The 24,988-nt window shown below is 32.5% G+C and overlaps 1 protein-coding gene across 1 annotated transcript in view; it reads left to right on the plus strand.

Annotated features, from left to right (window-relative positions):
- Nucleotides 1-14,311, plus strand: part of Mmp1 (Matrix metalloproteinase 1) — an 81,730-nt gene extending 67,419 nt beyond the window's left edge. Inside the window, exons 10-11 of the mRNA XM_090377476.1 lie at nucleotides 1,033-1,214; nucleotides 13,734-14,311. Coding sequence (XP_090233602.1) covers nucleotides 1,033-1,214; nucleotides 13,734-14,054 — 503 coding nt within the window. The 3' untranslated portion in view covers nucleotides 14,055-14,311. The remainder of the gene's footprint in view (nucleotides 1-1,032; nucleotides 1,215-13,733) is intronic.
- Nucleotides 14,312-24,988: the final 10,677 nt, after the last annotated feature.

The following is a 24,988-nucleotide window of genomic DNA, read 5'->3' on the forward strand; positions in this document are numbered from 1 at the left end:
ATCCATTTAGAGCCTTAAACAGTTCAATCAGATCTCCTCACAAGTGCCTAGTCTCCAGGCACTTGTGAGGCACTATGGTTTACAGAACTGAAGTCTTTTGTAAGAGTACTCTTTTGTGCTCCTGACTAATCTGGTTGCTCCCTTCTGCAGTCATGCTAACAGATCCACATCTTTCCTTAAATGGGGCTTCGAGATCTGTATGCAGCCTAACCATTGCCTTATACAATGGGATGCCCACCTTGTTCCTACTGGCAGAATTCCTGTATATATCACTGACAGAACCCTGAGAGCTGTTCTAGCAGCCTTTCTGCACTGCTCAGAGAACTTCATATCAGACTGTACAATTATTTCTAGATCTCTTTTGTTCTCCACCACTTTGAGTGTGGTGCCATCTAATTAGTATGTTATCCTAGGGTTACTGCTGTACATTGCAGTACCTTCATTTATCAGTGCTAAACCTCAATTTCCACTTCTTGGCTCATCTGGCTAATTTTTCTAGGTCTTGTTTCAATTTTTCTATGATTCCTGTCATTAACTGACAGGGTAGTCAGTTAACTACCCTGTCAATCTTGTATCATCTGCAAACTTAGAAAATAAGCTTGATATGCCTTTATCAATATCATTAATAAATACTGAAAAGTATAAGAGGATCCCAGCACTGAACCTAGGGACTAATTGGTGACTCTATTGTCAGGGAAGAATTCCCCCATCTTTCTTACTTGCACATTTTTTCTAACTGGTTGTTTTCATTCAGAAGACTAAGTAAATCTAATAATTATAGACAACATAATCAGTCTGAATAATGTGATCACCCATATGGATTTTAGATGCAGCTTTAAAATGTGTTCTTTTGATGTACTTGGTAAAGGCATAACTTGCCACTGAAGGTTTAACTGAGATCAATTTGAATAGTTTCTTGATTGGCAGGCTAATAATTCCTGAATTTAATTATGTCTCATAAACTAGAGTAGATAATTATTCTGTTCATTGTTAATATATTACAGTAATTTACTGATAAAACTTTTAATATAGGTGAAAAGTATTGGAGATACGACAGTCGCAATGAGCCACCAGTAAGTGATCGCTATCCTCGGCCCATTGAAAACTGGAAAGGTATTCCAAACAATATAGATGCTGCTTTTCAGTGGGAAAATAGCCGTACCTACTTCTTCAAAGGAAAAAATTATTACCGCTTCAACGATAGGACTTTTGAGGTAGGTGCTCTCATCATACTGAAAAATATAGTATGTGGCATAATTATCTTAAAAGTTAAAAAATATAAGGAAAAATATAAGGAAGCAGTTAAAAATATAAGGAACATTGACAAAATCATTTAAAATATTTAAAAAATTAAGATAAACAACATCATTATCTACATCAACTCAATCAAAAATTACAAAAAACTTATTTCAGCAGAGAAGAAAATATTTTAAGCTTCTCCCCATACAAGTAAAGTGTGGCATTATGACGTCACAGAGCCTGTGTGATACTAGGCAATGAGCAGGTAGATGTCTCTTGGCACCTGCACAGTACCACCAGTTTTGCTTAAAAGAGGACTGAAGTGGCCAAAACTAAAATTACCCTCCAAAGCAAAGCTGTGGCCTCTCACTATCCCTTTTTTAATACTGTATGAGTAATTTCCCTTGAAGTTATGTTGGATATCATAAATTATTTTCTTGGTTATAATGGATAGCATGATCCCTTACATTTCAGCTTTATTACAGTTTTTCAAGCCAACCACTAATTAGTACACCAGACCAAATCTATTGGCAATGCTCGAGGAAGCATCTGAAGTTGTTGGTATAATCTTGCTGCCTCTGCAGAGCAGAGGCAGCAAGATTATAAAAGATTATAAATATGAAGTGTGACCTCATGCAACTAGAATGAGAACATGAATGGTGTTTGGGTGGGGTTGGGCACTGCGGAGACCACATAATGCTAAGAAGTTAATCTTTACAATTTGTATGTGGATGTAAAAACGTCATGTCATATGTTTTCCTTCTCTCAACTTTTATCTATATCAAAGCATTGCAAATAGGCAAGCTAATGGATTTAAAATCTTGCCAAAGCCTAACCTCTGGAATAAACTTACTGCAAAAAAAATAAACTTCCCCCAAAAGCTTCTAATTTCACAAACATGAAGTGTGACCAAAAAGTTTGGAACCAACATTTTATCTTGAAATTTCAGCATCGTAGCAAGTTGCAACTTGCTGCAACATGTTCAGTTACTTCCTTTAGAGGTATTAATGCACGAATTACTCATTTATGTGCCATCAACCTGAATTAGCATGCACTGAAATGAAAGTATTTTATATGTTTCGCTTCATTTTAAAATGCAGTAAAACACTTCCTGTTTGCCAAATGTCTCAATTCTGACTGCACATTTCTGTTGGAATTGAGACATCTGGCATCATATTAACATGCAGTTGGAATTGAGACATTCAGCAAGCAGGAGGCTGGCATCAGCCTATGTATGGTCTGAGGATGGGTTCCGGCATGGTTCCCAAAATGTTACCTTAATGTATAGTGATTTAGTTAATAGCTAAATAAACTATCTTAATATTCACATGATATAAGAGTGGCCATTGTAGAAATCTAGATTCTAAGGAAATGTTTATTCAGTTTAGGCATTTTATTCTAAATGAAAGTTGAGAAAGCAGCTTGCATAAATTATTTTGAAAAGCTGCTTTTGTTTTAGTAAATAGTTGATAATACTTTGTTACATATACTAAAAACAGAACACTAAATGTGATTCACTTATGTTTCAGTTGAACTACTTTGGTGGGCTGAAAACTCTTAACAGATTCTGTTAACAGAACAGTATTAATGAATTACATACAGGTGTTTAAAATTTTGACTTCGTTGAGGTCAACTAATTCATAATTGTTCTTAATACATTATTCTATTTCTTTCTGAGAAATTAAGCATGTCATATTAAACAACTTTTGTCAATCACTTTTCAAATGCTTATGCAACTAACAGATTCTGATTTATAAAATACTGTATATCTCTAAAATACTTTCTTTCACCAGATCTTTTATTGTTTTCTCGAACCACATGTAGAATAGAATAAGGCAATCAATTTTCAAGAATGTTTTATTCCTTTACATGGGTGAAAATAAAGTTACATTTACTGCAAAATAGGAACTTATTTTTCTCTAAAGTAAGTAAATTATATCATATGAATTTCTCTCTCTCTCTCTCTCTCTCTGGTGGATTTTCAATATGCCCAGATCATCCAGTTTCATTACATTAACATCTTTGTCCTTTTGCTTCTACACCACATACACTTACTCTTTGATTGCTCATTGTGTAAGCAATAAAACATGGAATATACATAGTGCAGCATTTTATTTTTGGCCATTCTGCACACCAAATAACTTGTTGAATGATTCACCTACTTATAATATATATAATGTATTCTATCAAATAAATTGTTTAAACACTGCATTTCTGAAGACTTCATCATACGATAAACATTTTTTTTTAATGCCCACATTATCCATTCCACTCTGTCACAGAGGGCAAAAGGGTTTGCAATTATAGACATAAACAAGATGAGATGAAAAGAAAAAGTTAAAACTTACATGTTATATCTGTTTAAACTTTAAAAATTTGTGCATACAAATAATACAAATGTCAATGTCAAAGATGTAACAATTTCATCTATCTCAGAAACAAATTTAAAACAAATATCTTCTAGTTTATAGTGATGGCTACCGGCAGAAAAATAGACAATACATGCCCATCTTGGTGTAACTATTGCTTAGTTATTCCTGAGGCACTAAAAAACTTGCACATGAAAAACAGGTGAGCCAGACCATGGCTGGCCATCTGTGATGAAGAGAATCTTATTAAAAACAATAAAATGAAGCAAATTCTTACACACAGTGTATATCAAACAACAGAAATTAAAGCTACAGTTTCCAATTTATTAATATGTACAAGAAAAATTACAGGCTTACTTAAAGTTTTATAAGCTCGTGATGCATATGGTTTCTAAGTGGCTTGACTGCTCCCAACAATAAAGAATCACCAATTCAAAGGCTAAAGTCAGATACAGCAAACATCAAAAAAACACAGAGAAGAGATAAGCAAAATGTACCAGTGGAAATCTGCATAATATCTTTCAGTACCAAGAGTTTTAAAAAACTATGTATATCATAAATAATCCATGCATAAAGAATAACCTCTCGATAAAAAGATAATCTAGGATCATAAATAAATATACCACCTAGAAAAGATAAAAGCTCTGAAGGATAGACTACTACACACACACACACACACACACACACTTTTTTTTGTAAATATTTTCTCTTTTTTGGCCAACATTAAATAAAAGACTTCAAACAAAATAATAACAATTACCAGAAATATAAAAATTACATAAACATGGTTAAGGAATATTAATTAATACAGTATCTAAAAAATACTCAGCTACATCTTTTTACATACACAGTTAAAATAATTATATAAACAGGTCTTTTAAACATATACACATATTATCCTTGTTCAAAATTAAATTTTTATATACTTACATTCAAAATATCAGTTTTTACAACATCTAAGATAACAGCTAATATCCAGATAACTTTAACAGTGACGAATAAATTAATAGTGATCTACATATTGGGAATTTATATACACAATGGTATACAAATAAAATATACTTTATATAAAAGCAGATTTGTTTTTCATATTTATAATACTGTATAATGCTATTTAAATACAACACCAACAGTAATAAATGATGATTCTGATTTATAAGCCTATTATAAATTAGATTATAAATCAGTAGTATAAATCATATAGGAGTCATATTAAATCCTTAGCTTTGCATTTCCAAGTTTGCATACTAATTTTTGTGAAAGTATGCATATACAATTAGATATGCTTGCACATTAGGTACTATTATCTAAAAATTATATCCGAAATACATCATACTACTTTTTTGTTTAAATAATTTTTTAAATTCCATTCTGTTGGTTAAGTATAGAATATGGTATTTATTTAAAAAGATTCCCTATGTTCTTTTAGTATTTAGTTCATAGGAAATCAATACTGCAATTATTTAGACAATTAAGGAAAGAAGAAACAATAATTATAGATAACAGATTCATATCAATTGCAGTAATAAAATGAAAACAATATATAATTCTCTAAATATTATTTATGTGTACTAATTATATTAAATTTAATAGTGACAAGGAAGAGTATAAATTCCCAAAAAGTAATCTTTGATATTAAAGTGTACAGGGTATGTTACTTACATATAAAATCTTCATGTGAATCAATTTCTGAACACTTTAAATATTACATTATTTCATAATTGTTACCCTCAAATTAAGAGTTATTAAAGTTCTTATTATTTTTATATAGCTTCCACAATTTCCATTTCATTGGAATGAGGGGGGACACAATTGCTTTATTGGTCCCTTATTTTGCTAAAAAAAAAAAAATAATAATTAAATAATTAGTAGCCAGATCTATTGGGAGCTTGTCTATCCCATCAAATATGATTCGGATTTGAGCAGCTAAAGGAAAGAATCACCACGGCCATAGCAACTCATATTCTTAACATGCTGAACAAAGTATGGGCAGAACCTGAATCACTTAGATGTTTACTGAGTAAAAAATGATACTGAAAATGATTTGTAAACTTTCGAAAGTTTTCTGACATTTAAAATGAAAAAAAAAAAAAAAAAAAAAACTCGTCTTTATAAGTAAATTATCTTGTGGAATATAATTATAATCCTTTAAAATATGGGCATTCATTTTGATGACCCTATATAATATAATACACCTACAGACAATATAATAATTAAATTAATTAATTAATTAATTAAACAAATAAATAAATATAGTTTTATACTCTGATACAGTCCATTCTCTACTAAGGGCCAGAGGTGTTCAAATCCTCACTGTAATTGCTTATGAAGGCCAATAAGCTAGAACCAAAGTTAACAGTGGTCTTTTTGTGGCAGCATGTGGATTCCATGTATTATTCTATTATATAAAAGTGTATTATGTTATATTTTATTTTAAATTATCACCACCTTTTGGCTATCAGGAAAAACGTATACATGGATAAACTGTTTTATCTATATGAATAAATAAAAACATCATTTAAGGTGCAGATGGCAACCCAACACACTGTACATTTTGTATCAGTTAAAATATTCAAAAAAAAAAAAAGCATTAAATTAACTTACATACAGTGGAATGCTTTCATCATTTAGCAATTTAAGTTAAACAAAAGTCAAATTGGACATTTTTTTAGTAATAGTAACCCTTCTTCCTCTGCTGTTTTTAATTAGTAATTAAAATAATATATATATATATATATATATAGTAGCTAAGAAAATACAAATTATTTGATCCCCCCCCCCTCCTCACATAGGTAACTATCCAGTTGACCCTTGAATTTATTGAAACTGTCAGCCTCAACTACTCATGAAGGCAACCTGTTCCAGCAATCAATGACTTGCTGGCTAAAAGAAAACTTCCTACAATCTAGACTAAAACTCTTCCCCTGTAATTTGAATTTATGCCCAGAGTTCTGGAATTCTCGGTAACAGTGAAAATTCAGTCTTCATTCATTTTACTAACCCCTTTCAGATCCTTATAAAACTCAATCAGGTCACGTCTGAGGTTCCTGGTTGCCAAGTTCTGTAGCTAACATACATGAAGTCTCCTCATATAGTTGCCCATTTTTTGATCTCACCAAGTATATACCCTTTCAAGAAGCTGAATATCTTTTTCCAGATGAGGTCTCCATACTTAAACACAGTATTCCAAATGTGGTCTTAACAATTGCCTTATACAGTGGAACTATGATCTCCATATCTCTATAGGATATTGTTCGATAAATCATCGATAGAACACCATGGGCTTTCCTGGCTGCCTGTTTACACTGCTCAGAAAATTTCATATCTGCCCATATTATAACTCTCAGTTCCCTTTCTTCCTCTACCATTTTTAATTCAATCCTATCAATTGTATAATTTATTTTGAGGTTGCTATTCCCCAAATGTGTAAGACTTTCCATTTTGCTGCATTAAACCACAGCTGCCACTTTTCTGATCATTCTTGCAGTCTGTTCAAGTCATCCTGTAGGAGTGCTGCTTGGTACTGATCAGTAACTATTCTACTAATCTTTACATCATCTGCAAATTTTGACATCATGCCTTCTATCCCATTATCAACATGGTTTATGTAAATCAGAAACATCAGCGGTTCAAGAAGAACCAATCCTTTGGAGGATGCCACTTCTGACTTTATAGCAGTCTGAAGAATATCCATTAATCACAATCTTCTGCCTTGGCCACCCAGCAATCCATCCTAGAACTTTTCCTGTAAACCCAACATGTTCCAGCTTATACAATAATCTCTCATGAGATACTGAGTCAAATGCCTTGCTAAAATCCAAATAAACTATGTTGAAATTGTTCCCTGCATCTAGCTCATGAGTAACTGTGTCAAAATAGCTTACTAAGTTAGTTAAATGTGATTTTCCCTTAACAAAACCATGCTGTGTGTTATTCAGAATGCCATATCTGTCTAAATCTCCCTGGATTGAACTCAATCATTGTTTCGATGATTTTGTCTACCCTGAAGTCAGGCTAACTGGTCTGGAATTAGAATGGGAGGGGAGACAGATAACCACACAGACCTTTTCATGTTTAGAAGAGAGGGATGACAAAACAGATTGAGACTTTTTTTTGTATTTGGAAGGAGAGCTGGAATTTTCATGTTTGCATCCAGATACTTGTACTGATATCACTCTGAATGGTTATTTAGCTAAGCTATCAAAAATGAATTCAGGATAGTGAGCAAATATGGCCATATATGTATATGCTTGAGAGGATAAATAGTGGTAAGTTAGTCTCATGATAGCCAGTGAAGATGGGAAAAAAATCATTACTACTTCCATCTGAAAAATAGGAGTAGTCATGTTTTATTTTGTTTTTTTTGACAAAAGTTCTATTCTGTAGAATAGACAAACCAACATTAGAATACACATGTGAATATTACTTATATTTCAGCAAGAAGCCTAACACACTGAAGAAGGCTTCTCTAAGGAAAGTCCAATAAACTGATCTGACAGTTTAAATCTGAAAATTTTCAGGTTAACAATTTATAAAATAAAATAAAATTAAATTAAATTAATTGAAATAAAAAGGTTTTAGGGCTAAAGCCTCAGACTACAGAATTAGTCTGAAGATTACAAAAACAGAATCAGATTACAAAAATGATGCCATTTCACCTACTTCAACAATTTACTATGAACTAACATGATGCTATACATTAACTTGTTCATTTAGTGAATTTTCCATAAAGTCTGAGGCTCTTAACCCTAAAACCTTATTAGTCCTATACTGTTGCACACCACCTGGCATCTCTTATATTATGGAGTTATACTTCATAACTGGGTTGTCACTTATTGTAACACTGGCGTACCTAAACACCCACCGATGAGAGGCCAAAAAGCCTTGAAACAGCGCTGGGTGATGGTATCCACTAAGAATAAGTAACATTAGTCTACTCCACTGGTGAAGTGTTCTTATTTGAGGTAGTGCAATATCAGGGCAACTTATTGTGAAGGCATTCACAATATGAGATATAACAAAAACGATGCCATTTCACCTACTTTGGTGATGTACTATGAACTAACATGATGCTATGCACTAACTTGTTTTGATTAATTGAAATAATATCAAATTTAGAGAATTAGTCAACAGTTAACCCTGCTTTGAAAGAATTAGGAAATACATATATATGTATTAGAAGACACACATTTATATATATATATATATATATATATAAAGTTTATTATGCTGTTTTTTATTAATGGAGCCCAATCAATGTAAGATAAAGTCTAGCTATCGTGCTCTAACATAGTTTGGCTGTCAACCTTATTAGATGCTATGCTTTGCTGATGAACATTTTATTATTAAAACTTATTATTTGATGTGGTTAACATGAACAAAATTATGATTAACACAAGGCAATATATATAAAACACTAAAACAAATTTAAAATAGAAGTAAGATACAGCTACAAACAGCCGATAGGATTGGATATTTGTAATTACAAAACAATGGTAAATAGTCATAAAGAATCAGAAACTAACTGTCTTTGATAAGACAAGTAAATATGCTAAATTTGTATGCCCCCATTACAATCATATACTCACTGGTGATCTGGATATAATGGGAGATGAGGAGATCAAAAATATTATGCGAAAGAGATTTAAGTTTTGGCCATTACCAAAATCAATATAAAATGGATCAAAAGTAATTTTCATACAGGTTTGCTACAATTTACCTATTAAAATAGCCTATAAGTATAATACAGAAGCCTTCTATAATTGGATTGTAAGCACCAAAAATGATATTATGTTAGAATTAACTTAGAAATTTAATGACAACTAGGGGGTTCTGCCCCTGCCTTGCTTTGCTCACCAACCCCACACATGCTTTTCTACATAATACGTAGAGGTATGACGGAGTAAGTCAAATATTTTCTACGTAAAAGATACACCTATCGAAACACACTGATCAATATCTAATCTAATATATAAAATAAAATAGAAAATGTAAGAAAAAAACTATAAAAAGTAAAATTGTGTGACTGTTGAGTGAATGAAAGTTATTATTAATTGCATGTTCTATCTTAGCTTCTTCACCGGACAGACTGATGGCTATGCAGGCTCTCATGGTTATCCAAGCTGACACCATGTAGCTTTTCCTAGCTGTCATGGTGTGGGATGCTGACACTGGCTATTAGGGTAACCCCCCAGGCCAGTGTGGGACAGCTGAAAAAAGCACGTGCAACCATATGAATCTATTTTCCTGTGTTCTTTTATTCCTACCACCTGGGGTGGTTGAGTCTTCTTCACCCAATCCCCTTCCCCCCACCTTGGGTGGCCCATACCCCCTTTTGCCTGGTGGCTCATGCCACCACCCACTTTCAACTCCCACCCTCTGGACCAGGATGGGCATCCTGTACCAGGGTCCCCTCACTGTCTCCCCTTTCAAATCAGGCTCATGCCTCAACTACCATCCTTCCCTCTCTTCTCGACCCCTTTTATCCCACTCTCTTATATCTCCCCATTATCTCCTTTACCAATAAAATTTTTTTTTAGGGCTCTCCCAATGTGTTCTGACCTGCCTACCTGGGACAGTGACAGAAACTGGGGGTGTTAGTGGCTCTCCACAGGCCCCCAAGGCTAAGTGACCAGAAGAACAACACAACCCACACTAATATGTCACAAAACACACAACTGGCTTTACGCAGAGTATTGTATTCTACACAGAGTGGAAACATGGAGTTCGGGGAGACCCCCCAGTGTCGCCATGGAAAAAAAACACTATGTCACTATGATTGATATCTAATCAGGAAATGATCTATATAATTATTTACTTGCATTTACATAGGTCACTTAATAAAAGGTCTTTTGCTTCAGGTTCCATAATGCACGAGGAATATTGTTGCATCCGAAAGAGCAGGACTAAAATGTTTAACTGAAATATTTACAAACTATGCAAATATTTAAAATATTTATAAAATACTAAACTATTTACAAATACACAATATTCATTAATATACAAAAAATGTTACAATGGAACATCAAATGTTAGACAGAGAAGTACATGCATGAGGTTGGTGAATGTTATGGAGGTAGTTGTCAATAATTAATTGCATTTGTAGTGACATAATTGCCTCGCCCTATTCTCCCATTGGCTAGAAAAATTTCACTAGGAGGAAAACTTTTTTTAATGTATAGAGAGATAACAAATATAAAATATATAAAATTAGAAGTATTAATGATAAAAGATTTGCATAATAAATTTATCATAAACATTGACAAAGCAACCAATAATTTTGACATAATATGTAAAAAATTCTACATAGATACTTTAAACAATGAATTGGAAAACAGCAAAATTTACAAAGTGGTGTGTACTAAACCTAATATAGTAGCTAATGGCTATTCAGAAAAAGATAAATATTAAAAATGAAAGTAAAAATTTCCATATGTTTACCAGATACCAAATTTTATAAAACACTCAAGGGGTGCAGATTTATAACCTCATACAGGGATAGCGATGTAAGAGCATCCAAAAAATGCCTTGAATTAGAACTAAAGCTAACTAACTGCAGAAAATATTACAAATGCCAAGTTAATTGGCAATAAATGTAAAGTAATAAAACAGATAAAAAAAAAAAACTTTGAGACAAAATCAGTATATACATTCCATTTCAAAAACTTTTTCACCAGCATATCACATGATGATTTAAAATTGGTCCTAAATTACTACTATGACCAATGTCATAACAGCCTAGATTGTAGCAAAAAGTTTTGGAAAGAACTAATTTCATTATGTATTAGTAACAGCTATATTAAATTTGGAGATAAGATAAGATCTATATACAATCCAGAGGAATAGGAATGAGTGTTACCAATTCATGTTGTTTGTTTGTTATTTGGTTTTTAGGAGCATTAGCAACTAAGGCCATATTGCTCCGGGATATGCGGTGGTCATTCCCTGACCTTTCCGCATCCTCCGTATTTGGTGGTGACGGGCTCGAACCCCGGTCTAATCAAGAAGCATGTGCTACGCACTGCTGCTCCTTCCCACCTGGCTACGGAGGCGCCTACCAATTCATGTAATCTGGCAAATTTGTATCTGCATTACTATGAACGAAATCTAGACGAACATTAAAGTATTTCAATTTATAGATGACCTTGTCATATTTGCTTGCAATAAATATGAGGAAATTACTTACAGAATGTACCCTAGAATCTGAAAATTGAACATACAAACAATAGCAGTATGAGAGCGATATACCTTGATTTGGAAATTAACATAATTAACAACATAATGCACACTAAGTTATATAATAACAAACAAGATGAAGTCAGCATTAGTACTATAAGCCTTACAAATTGGAACTCTAATATTTAAAAAAAAAAAAAAAAAAGCAGTGTATTGCTAATGTAATAAGATCACAAACATATAGAAGAATAATCATATGTAGAAACAACATACACTTAATTAATGACTTAAACAGCTTAAAAGACAAACTCATTGACAACTGTATTCTCTAAGGATATATAAAATTCCACATATGCATAGCCATTAAAGCAGCTGCTTGTATTTCATGCAGATACTACAATCAATCTGGACTATATCAAAGATCAAATTTGGAAATAACAAGCAGATGACTTCTTTATTCTCAGATCAAATTGATGTTGGACATTACTGAACATCAATCTGCATTACAATACTGCTAAAAAAATTGCTACCGAAATTAAGTAAAAATAATTTATTCTGTATGAAATTTGAAAGCAGTAAATCAATAAATAAATTAAATATAATACATATCAAAAACTATAGTAGATAACTTTCAATGTCACTATCAGTTGATTTGCATGAGTTGAAAAGTTGTAAAATGTAATAGGTTATTGCCTGACCACCTGTGCTGTTAGGTAGAAAGATTTTACCAGCCCCAGTCAGAATAAAGCATTAATTTTAAATGCATTTTTAGTTTTAGTTTTTCCATGTATTAAATTCCTCAATTATTTTGCACTGCACTTTACATTTCGTTTTCAAAATAGAAACATTAAGTTCAGATAAAATATACTTTTTTCTTTCAAAAATTGCAACTTTAAGTTGAGATAAAATAAACATTACTGGTGTAATGCAAATGGTACAGTATTGCTCTTATTGGTTATCTCTAAAACATTAATCATAAAAAGAAAAAGGGTACAGTATTGTCTACAATATAAAAGGGCACAATGTTCTAGCTTTCATTCATTTAGTGCTGGGACCTGTTATAGTAATGTGAATAAATGGGATAAAGGTTAAAAAAAAAAATGTCTTAGTTTAATAATTATTATGTATACATGAAGGATTTGTTTCCTTACTCCAATTTACTCTAGTACTGATATAAATCATATAGAATATATAAAAAATTGGCTATTTAGTAACTATACACTGCTAAAATAAAGCATCGAAATTATAAAACTATTGATAACAATAATAATAAAACTGGATAAGGAAACGTATATGCATTATATATATTTTGTTAATTTCTTTTGAATATTCATCCATTCAAAGCCCCTGATGAGTGAGCCAATGCTCATGTGAATAAATAAATGTATTGTATTTCTAATAATAAAATGTTCATAGGCAAAGCACAGTGTCTAATAAGGCAGACATCCAAACCTACGTTAGGCAAGGCCTAATTAGACACTGATCAGACTTTATTTCTCATCAGTTGGGTGCTGTTAACACAAAAAAGCATAATAAAATATAATAAACAACAAACTTAAATAAAAATGAATGGGCAATGGCATTAGCGATTCATCTGTCATTAAAAATATTATAGTTTAAACATTAAAAATAATCAATGTAGTAATTTGAATTAATTTTAGGTTTAGCAATAATTAATACACACACACACACACACACACACACACACACACGATTTATAAAGGAATATGACGATATTGCTTGTTTCAAAGGATGTTAATAAATAAAAAAATATAAATTCTATTATTAAAAATATATAATTTAGTCAACTGATATTTTAATGCATTTAAATTCTAATGAAAATAAAATTAATTAACTAAATTGATATGATTTATATTTCAAATATTTTCATAAGAAATAACTTTTTTTTTAAAGTATTCCTTACAATAAAAGTATTTAATAATCTTACAGATTGATGAAGGAAACCCTCCTTATCCACGTTCAACATCAATATGGTGGTTTGACTGTCGTTCCATGTCTAAAGGAAGTGATGAATCAAATGGCAAGCCAGAAATATTTGTGAATGAATATGTTAGGAATACCACCCTACCCTCAGATGACAACATAGGCTATATTGATGGCAGCAGTGATGATGATGTTGTAAATTATCATAATGGAGATCATCCTAGCCACTCACCTCGGCATCTAGCACATGTAGATGGTGGGGGTGAAATGGTAGCCCCATATGGAATACTAGTGGTTCTTATTTTTGCCGTTCTTATTGGACTGTGACCTGAGATTTTTTATAAGTTGTGGATTTCCTGTAGTAAGGATGATGGACAATTTTATATTCTTCCAAGAGTCATCAAGGAAGTTTCCTGTGCCTAAGGAGAGAAACAAATACTGGCATGTACTGTAAAGTTTGAAGCAGACAATTTAGAGTGATGCTGGCCATCAGTGAATTCTGTCAAAAGAGCATGCCTCCTGTACAAATGAAATTGTAAATAATTTATGTATACATGTTGCACTTTATATACGTGAAATGTTACTAAAACTCACATTATAAAAAAGAACTTTTTTTATTCTTTTTTTTTTTATTCTTTTTTTTTTTTGTTTTGTTTTAAACTATATAAAATATGAACCAGTAACTGCACATATTAGTTTATTTAAATTAGTGTCATATTAATACTGCTTACCAAAAATGGATTCCTATGGTTTTGTCAATCATACTGTTTCTGAATAGATATATATATATTTTTTTGTTAAAATCTTATTATGCTGAAACATATTCTACAGGCATATTCTAAAATAGAGTAACAAATTAACAGAAGTTTCTCGGAACTTAAAAAAAAGTTTATATCATAAACATACAACACACTATAACATCATCATTTGGAAGGAGCAACCATATTACAATTTAAGAAGGTGATTTCTACAGATTCACACACTCCCTTGTGTATTTTTACTTCAAAATCAATACTGTTTTTGACATAATCAGCAATATTAATCTACAACTCCAATGGAGCTTTTTCTCTAGGGGAACTGTAAGTGCAATACCCTTCTGTGATTTTTTTTTTTGCATAATCCTTCAACTGCTGACAATTTTTTACATTACGCAAAAATTTTATCCATATACTGCAACAACTTCTTAAAATTGTAATGGATTTTAATGTGGATATGACAAATTTTGCTGAACTACGAATTGCATACTACTAAGCAAGAATCAGATATAAAAAGTGGAAACTACTAAAGTGACTGTATATTTAGCTGTGTTTTTATTATCAAGTTACTTTACTGACAAGAACATGGCATCTGCGCACAGAAAATGAGTGCAGATTGGTTTATTTCAAGTACATTTCCCAAATGTAAAAACAACAATATTATTCAAAAAATAATATTGTCTAAGAATCTGATAGACTGTGTGCATTTGTAAGAGTATGTGTGTGCATACATGCTCAAAAAACCAACATACACAACCTTTAATCAGTGAGTATATAAGTTTTATAAGTGTCCAACATTAGAAATTTATAGCACAGCCATATACAAATATTTTTCACAACTTTTCTTGTCAATCTGGTTGATACTGTTTTAAGCAGTGTTTATGCAATTCAGTTCACTTTTTTAAAAATATAAATAACCATAATCTAACCTAATATCCACGAGAGTATTTGTAATATCCTAAACAGTAGAGACTTAAATTGCAGCTCTCTGTGAATATTTCTCTCTTTTTTTTTATTTTTTGGTCAAATATTAATGGTTGAAAACTTCTGCATAAAAAAAACATTAAAAAAGCATTAAAAAATGTCAGAATAAACTCTGCAATATTCTGCTGACTTTTTTCAAATTTATTATTAAATTTGAAAACAGTTACCAGATAATAATCTCATAACAGATTATTTTTCAGTATTTAATAAATTTAATAATACTGCAATTATACAAGTCTCCATAATTTTTATGTCAGGGCTATATTAAGTCAGTGTATAGAGTGCATTTCCTTCTTCACAAGTACTTTTACCATTTGTTTTTTCATGGTCAAAGTTTCTTACCTTTGTCTGACAGTTAAACTTTCAATCTGTATATTTCAGCTCAAGATACAACTTTTGGATTAACCTCAGTAAAGAAAATACCAGACAAATAAAAATCAAGATAAAAAATATATTCTAGTGTCTTTTAATAATTAACAATAATCCTAAATTTATTGTAGACATAATACATATAATCCCTGTCTGCTGAACAGACTTGCACAGATGTGTATTATATTTATAAAATATTCACAACCCAGTTTTTGTGTGTATGAAAAAAAAACAAGATAAAAAACTCAATGAATTTGGTAAAAAAATTTACACTTCTGCAAATCAAAGTTAGAATGACCTAGTTTGAACTGATATTTTAATATCATTAGAAGTTTTCCAGTCTGCAACAGGAATCAAACTCAGACCCCTAACAAACAGGTGGCAAGGAGCACAGCCTCTATACTGTGATATATATATATATATATATATATATATATATATTAGATAGATTATAGAATTTGCATATGTTCTTCAATTTACTTTAAATTTTCATGACCTCCTTTTTTCTGCAAAATTAGCTATTAGAATACTTGAGGGCTGGCTCTAGTACTATTTCTATCTTCCTTTTATTATTTTCTCCTCATGTTCAAAATTTTTCTTTCATCCTACGTTATTTACCTAGATTTTTCCTATACCCCCCCCCCCCTCTACCACACTCTGAACCGGCGCCTCCGTAGCCAGGTGGGCAGGAGCAGCAGTGCGTAACACACGCTTCTTGATTAGACTGGGGTTCGAGCCCGTGACCACCAAATACAGAGGATGCGGAAAGGTCAGGGAATGACCACCACATATCCCGGAGCAATATGGCCTTAGTTGCTAATGTTCCTAAAAAAAAAAAAAAAAACCCACACTCTGATACACTTTGAAGCTACTAACTTACACTAATTGCTCTTAAAGCATTCTTTTAGCATTCTAATTGGATTGGATTGCTAATTCTATTAGCATTCTAATTGGAGGATGGTTTTATGCTCCAAGCATGCTCAAGTATCCTTCTTTAATTGTCAGTGTACCGCTTTTCCTCATTTTTTTGCAATATCTCATTCACTTCATTCTTCTCTTCATACCAGTGCTTCTCTTCATAACATCAAAAAGAGTAACTGGCATTCTTTTCCCCCCCTCCAACTTCCAACATTTCTGCTGCACTGTTACATATTGTCACATACTTTACTACAATTTTCCTAAATAATCACACTCTAATCTGAATTTATTCTTTTATACCTTATCATAATAATCAATACATAAAACACACTGTTGAGACTATCGTCCATGCTACTGCTTTTATCTTTCAAATTTGTACTATTTGCACTTTGTTGCAAAATTTATATATTTTGACCAATGTGCATTAGTCTGAAGGTTTGAAATGTTGTACTCCTGATTAGCCTGCTACAGCTGTAGTCCCCCCCCCCTCAACAAAGTTGGCTGTGGCAGCTTATCCCTAATAATGATTTTCTTACCATACTGATACCATTGCTTAACCCTTCTCAATAATTCAAAGTAACTTCTGGCTCTAATTCTTCATTCCATTTTGTATTTACTTGCCTCAAAATCTACTTTAACCTTATACATCTTTATTCTTAATCACACTTGCAATAGTATCAATATATATATATTTACTATAATAATACTTTATTAATCTTTATTTTTTTATTATTGTTTATTCAGTTATAATTTTAGTGTATTAACTTAATTATAATACTTGGTACTTAATTCCATAACGTATAACCCCCCTTAGGTCTGCAATTTCTTCCTTCTGTCGTTAGTAGTTCTAGCAATTTATGCAATGACCACTACACCCAACTTATCTTTTCACATTTCATACATCTATAATGTATGCATATATAAATATAGGGCTATAATGCCAAACATCAAAACATCATATGTATATAGATAGTGCTATAATACTAAACATCAAAACACTTTATAGCATCATTTTAATTACTTTATAGGGAGAAAAATTTTTAAAAAGAGTAATAGAGAAGTGGCTTAAAGTTTATTTTTAACTTTTCAACTTTAAATGTATTAGGATTAATTTCTCTAGTCATTATAATTATACAAAAATTTTAATGTTTTAAACTTTTAAAAAGTAAATAAGTTTTTTAAACATGATCTGTGAACACATTTTTACATACAATATAGTATAACATTTTCTCCTTTAAGATATTTGTTTAAAGCAGCAGTGAAGATGGAAGTTTCACTTTATTTAAATATATCTTTTTTACACATGTCTCAGGTATTCGCAACTAAAAAATACTCAAAATATGTTTTTCAATTGCTTGATATTTGTTATTTTGTACAAGTCTAATTTCTACATCAATATGCACTTAACTTATCAGCGAGCTGATAATATCTTGAACTAAATTATGAACAAGAATAATTGATGTAATTTAAGTTGACCTAAAATATGAGAAATACAATGTAACATGAATCAAAAATTAGAATAAAAATTCAGAGGAATAGCATTACTTTTTGATATTTGCAAAAACGATTTGATTTGGATATTTTAACTCTGTATTAATAGTTTTGAGGGCTTCATGTTAATGGTTTCAAGATAGCATTAATATTACAGGCACAATCATAGAAATGTATTATTTATGGGATTTGCAGCAATCATATAACAAAACTTGATTATTTTAAACTAAATAATCTCTGCCATTATTCTTTGTAAAACTTCTGATTCCAGATGTTCTGGCAATCAGAATCTTCTGTTATGATAATTCTGCACTGCTGATGAAGACAACAGGATCATTACCATAATGCAAGATGTCTGTGATTTCTATACTATCTGTTATTTGTAAGTTTTAGATGGTTTTATTATTTTAGTACTTATTCAGTTTAAAGTAATCAAGTTATAAGGCACAGGTCTATTATCCAATATGATGATTATATTTCATAAAAACAAACCAGAAAGTGAAATATCATTTTTTTATGAGATTAAAGATACAGACTTTCCAAATTACATTTTAACAAAAACAATCTGACAAACACAAACTGAAAATGGAAGTTTCATTTTATTTAAATATATATGGGTGAAATGGGAATTTTTTTTTTTGGCTGATGCTGTATAAGTTTGCTTTCTTGCATCATATGCCTCTACTAATGCTAATATCTTTTTTATACATGTCTCGATATTTGTAACTAAGAATATACTCAATGACCTCCACAGTAGAAGTTTGAAAGATATCACAATCTCCTAGACTTCTAATATTATATGCTATTATTTTTGGTTTATGTGTATATAATTCATGTATATCAAAATAAAAAGGAGGAATACAGACATATCAGAAAATGTTGCAGATGAAAGTTATGGTTTACAAGTATAAATATAGCTATAGGATAAGCAATCGCTACTACTCTAAAAAAAAAAAATCAGAATTTTATAAAATGGCTTGGGGAGGGGCAATTTATAAGGTCATTAATATATGCATAAATTACCTAGGTTGCAAGTAAAACTAGATTAAATTAATTACTATATTTAAGATGCCTAAATGTATAGTGGGTTAGGCAATAAGCTTAATAAACTATATTATTAATTTTATGTGATATATGAGTGGTTATTAAATATAGTAATTAATCTTCCTGGAAAACAACCATGCAATGTCCTTCCCTAACTATTATATTAGATTAAATTAATTAAAACATGAACACTACATTTAAAAGCAACAATTTTGTAAATGTTGACAATCCAGAACATTCAGTATATTAAATAGAGTATAATATAATTAATCATACAGAATAATATAACTGCTCATTCAGTATAGTATAATATAACTGCTCATTTTCTGAATATACATTGGATTCTACATTGGATTCTGTTATTAAGTCAAAAATGAATAGGACTGTTTTCAGATGGAGATGAAATAAGTTGTGTTCTTTCCTTTCTATTGTCCCCTGTAGCTTAAAATGAACAAAAGTAAAAAACAAAATGGAAACTTCTAAGTAGACTCAACTAATCAACAGGTCTAAACTAAAGACAAATTCGCAATTAACCATGAAAACCAAATTGCAATAAACAGGATTAATATAACTGAATTAATCAACTCATTTGAACTACAGAAAGTGAACATGAACTCCACATTTTAAAAGCAACAATTTGTTAAAGGATTTTGTAAATGTTGACAATCAAGAACATATATATTTGTTTATATTTTTCAGTTAAGTTTGTGAATTCCAAAAATTTATTAAAATAATTTATAATTTATTAAAAAAATACGTTATATTTATAATTTATATAAATTATAATTTTTTAATTCACTGATGAAAATGGCTGATATTCCCCAAAGAAGTGGTTGGTCTTGTGGGTACTTTATCTTATTTATTGTGGTATGAGGTCCATCTTCTTTAGAAAAGAGCTATGCATTTTCAGTGAAAGCAGCAGGAGTCACTTCAGTGTTTTTTTTTTTTGTTTTTTTTTTAATATTTATGATTTATTTTATTTTGCTTGTAAGGGCATCTTGGTAGTCAGATAGAATAATCAACATTACTAAGTATAATCTTAATTGTTATATTAGTATGCTGCTCATGTTGATGACAAACTGAATAGCTATTTTACATCTGCATTCCCACAAGAGGAATTTTTTAGGGGTTGAGATACTAGACATTTATCAATTTCTAATGGGGAGCTAAATGACTTGGTGACAACTGAAAGGAAAGAAAAAGAGAAATTGTTGAAGCTAAATGTGAAAAAGGCACCTGGATTGGATGGGATCTATCCATATATATTAAGGGAGGCATCAAAGGAGGTAAGCAGACATTTAGACATATTTATGAGAGCAGCCTTGAATTCAGGGGTGATCTCTATGGACTGAAGATGCAATCCCAATTCACAAAGGGTGAGAAACAAAGGGTGACATGAGTAATTATAGACCTGTTAGCTTGACTTCTGTTCCAAGGAGTGATCTTGTCTATCTCACCAATCTGATTGGATACTACAGCAGAATTTCAATGGCACCTCCGTAGCCAGGTGGGCAGGAGCAGCAGTGCGTAGCACACGCTTCTTGATTAGACCGGGGTTCTAGCCCGCGACCACCAAATATGGAGGATGCGGAAAGGTCAGGGAATGACCACCGCATATCCCCGGAGCAATATGGCCTTAGTTGCTAATACTCCTAAAAACCAAACAACAACAACAGTAGAATTTCAGAATAATGGTACCTTTGGGGATTGAAGGTGCCATTATTTCGGTTTTTCTGATATCTAGAAAGTTTCATTTTAAATCTATCAGTAAAAACAATCATTGTATCAATGCCCATTTTTTCTTTAAAATTTTTTTACTTTGGCAATAATTATTGACCCTGATATAGCCATACCTTTCAATCGTTTAAATAAAAACCACTCATTCAGCACTTTATCTAAATTTTCTAATTTTGGCTTGTATAAATGTTTTCTATCAGCTATCTCTATTAAAGGGCAAGTTGCTACAATGGATAAAAGAATGGTTGAGTGGAAGAAGACAGAGTGGAAATCAATGGATACTGCTCTATGTGGACTAATGTTATTAGTGGTGTCCCTTAGAGTTCGGTGTTGGGCCCATTGTTGTTTTGTATATTTATCAATGATATTGATGAAGGTATATCAAGCTTAATTAGCATTAGCAGAGGCACATGATGCAAGAAAGCAAGCTATACAGCATCAGCCCCACAAGAAGAAAAAAAAAAAAAAAAAAAAAAGAAGTCAAATGTCAAAGTTTGTAGATGATACAAAGGTTGGCAGGGTTGTTAATAACAGTATACTGCTGCAACAAGATCTGGAAAAGTTTGGCAGATGGGCTGAGAAGTGGCAACTGAAGTTTAACATTGACAAATACAAAATACTGCATACAGAGGCGGATTTAACGGCGGGCGCACGGGGCGTGCGCCCTGCGCCCCGACTTCTGAAAGGCCCACGCAAAACCCCAAAAATTAGTTGAACATATTAGTTCAAAACTTTGTGATTATTATTATGCTATTATTAATTATATTATACATATATTATATTCAAATTTTATTGGAAATAAAACATTAATAGTAAATAATCTTTTTTATTTATTTAAAAAAATGGTTAACATGTATTTTTATTTTCCCTGTCTCTCTCTTTTTTTTAAGGGGCCCAATATTTTCTTCTGCGCCCGGGGCCTCAACCGACCTTAATCCGCTCCTGACTGCATATGGGTAGCAGTAACCCAGAGAAATGTTCCAACTGGGTGGTGTTACACTCAGGGTAGTGGAGAATAAAAGAGACCTGGGGGTAATTGTGCAGTCAAATTTGAAGTTTTCTGACAGTGTAGACAGGCTGGCAGAGTAGGTCATGAGGTCTTGTCAATGATATACAGAAATTTTGCAAGCAGGGATAAGGAGGTGATTATCCCCTTGTATAAGGCAATGGTCAGATCACACCTTGAGTACTGCGTACAGGTCTGGAAGCCTCATTTTAGGAAGGATGCAGAGTTGCTAGAATGAGTACAGAGAAGGGCAACAAGACTGGTGAAGGGAACAAAGGGGTGCTCTTATGGAGAAAGGTTTAAGTTCTGCAAATTGCAGCTTCTGGAGACTGGGCACCTGTGAGCGATCTGATTGAGGTGTATAAGGCCTTGAATGGATTGAGCAGGCTCAATGCTGATGGGGTTCTTCCTCTTGCTCAGATTACAAACCTGAGGGGGTATAGATTCAAACTGAGGAAAAAAAGTTGTGGAATAGATGTGCAGAAGTTCGCCAGCAGGTGGTTGATTGCTGAAACAAACTTCCATCTGTTGTTGTGGAAGTTGATAGCTTAAATAAATTCAAGGCAGAACTAGACAAACATTTGGAATTAACGGATCAGTGAAATGGGAAGGGTTTTTTTTTTGGCTGATGTTCTATAAGCTTGCTTTCTTGCATCATGTGCCTCTACTAATGCTAATCTTATTGTTAGGTTCTGAACATACAGTAAATTCTAAAAGTTGTGCTTTGAATGTTTAATATCATACAATGTTGATGATCCAATATTATATTCTGTTATTAAAACACTCCTACTTATGCCTCGTTCCATTTTCTTTATTATATCAAGTTTGTTTGTCATTAAGATTTAATGTTGTTGTTCTTTTTTTCATTGTATAAGCTTTATTAACTTTAGAAGCCATAGTGAAGTTTTTAATTTAAAATAAATGTAAAACACTGACATAATCTGTGATATCAGTACAGAATTCACTTTCAAAATGGTGAATGTAAACAAATCCATTAATCATGTGACTTGCTGTTTTCTTTTATTGGAACTGCAGACCTCTGAGCTGCATGTAAACATCTAATCTGAATGTGCCGTTAGCTGAAATGTTCTGTTATATGGGGTGCTGTTATTTTGACAGTTTACTGTATAACTAAAGACTGTATAACTAAAGAGCACTTTACCTATGTAAACTTTAGAAGGAAAGGGATGAATCAGATTGGTCCACTGGATATTGATGGTTCAACTGTTGATGATCCTGCTCAGGTGACTAACAAACTAAATGAGTATTTTGCATCTACATTCACCCATGAGGAGTTATTCAAGGAGGGGAATGCCAGAGGTGAGTTCAACTCTGGCAGTGAGCTGGATGATTTTGTAATAACTGAGAGGAAAGCGGAGGAGAAACTGCGGAAGATAAACATAAAAAAGACATCCCGGGTGGACAGGATCTATCCAGTTATACTAAAGGACGCAGCAAAGGAAGTAAGCAAACCCTTAGCTATAATTATGAGAGCTTCTTTGGACTCAGGGGCGGTACCCATGGACTGGAGATGTGCAAATGTGACCCCAATTCACAAAGGAGGATCAAAGGGCAACACTAGCAGTAGTAGTAGTGGCATGTGATGCAAGAAAGAAAGTGTATGAGCTTACGCAGCATCAGCCAAAAAAATATATATATATATTACACCATTCCCTCCAAATGACTGTCCAGTTCCTCCTTAAATTTAATCTATCAACTTCCACAATGACAGATGGAAGTTTGTTCCAGCAATTAACCACCCGCTGGCTAAAGGCAAATTTCCGCACATCTATTCTACATTTGTCTTTTCTTAATTTGAATTTAATCTTCCTGTTGGGTTCGTAATCTGAACAAGTGGAAGGATACCATCAGAATTCAGTGTGCTCAACCCATTCAAGGCCTTATACACCTCAATCAGATCACCGCACAGGGTGCCTAGTCTCCAGCCACTGCAATTTGCAGAACTTAAGCCTCTCTTGGTAAGAGGATCCCTTCATTCCCCTCACCAACCTTGTTGCCCTTCTCTGTACACACTCAAGCAAATCTACATCCTTCCTAAAATGAGGCCTCCAGACATGGAATGACCATTGCCTTATACAGAGGGACAATCACCTCCTTTTCCCTGCTAGCAAAATTCCTATATATCATTGACAAAACCCCATGACCTGCCCTGGCAGCCTGTCTGCATTGCTCAGAAAACTTCATATCTGACTGCACAATTACTCCCTGGTCTTTTTCATTTTCTACCACCTTAAGTGTAGTACCACACAGTTGGTACGTTTCTCTGGGGTTACTTCTACCCATATGCAGTACTTTGGAATTGTCAAGATTAAACTTCAGTTGCCACTTCTTAGCCCATCTGCCCAAATTTTTTAGATCCTGTTGCAGTAGCACACTGCCATTACTGTCATTAACAACCCTGCCAACCTTTGTATCATCTGCAAACTTCGACACTAAGCCTGATATACTTTCATCAATACCATTGATAAATATACCTGATAAGTAATTATAGACCTATTAATATATTATTAATATATTAATAGACCTGTTAATTGATAAGTAATTATAGACCTGTTAGTTTAACTTCTATTCCAAGAAAATTAATGGAGGCACTGGTTAAAGAAGCACTGCAGAATCATCTAGACAAGACTTCAGTTATAGCTCGGACACAGCATGGTTTTGTTAAGGGAAAGTCTTGCCTGATCAATTTGATTGGATACTATGATGTGGTCACAAAGGAACTGTATGTAGGTTTGTTTGTTTGTTATTTCATTTTTAGGAGCATTAGCAACTAAGGCCATATTGCTCCGGGGATATGCGATGGTCATTCCATGACCTTTCCACATCCTCCGTATTTGGTGGTCACGGGCTCGAACCCCGGTCTAATCAAGAAGCATGTGCTACGCACTGCTGCTCCTGCCCATCTGGCTAAGGAGCACCACTGGATGCAGGGAATA

This window comes from Mastigoproctus giganteus, chromosome 1 (genome assembly GCF_048544385.1).
Source record: "Mastigoproctus giganteus isolate SK-2022 chromosome 1, ASM4854438v1, whole genome shotgun sequence".
NCBI lineage: Eukaryota > Metazoa > Arthropoda > Arachnida > Uropygi > Thelyphonidae > Mastigoproctus > Mastigoproctus giganteus.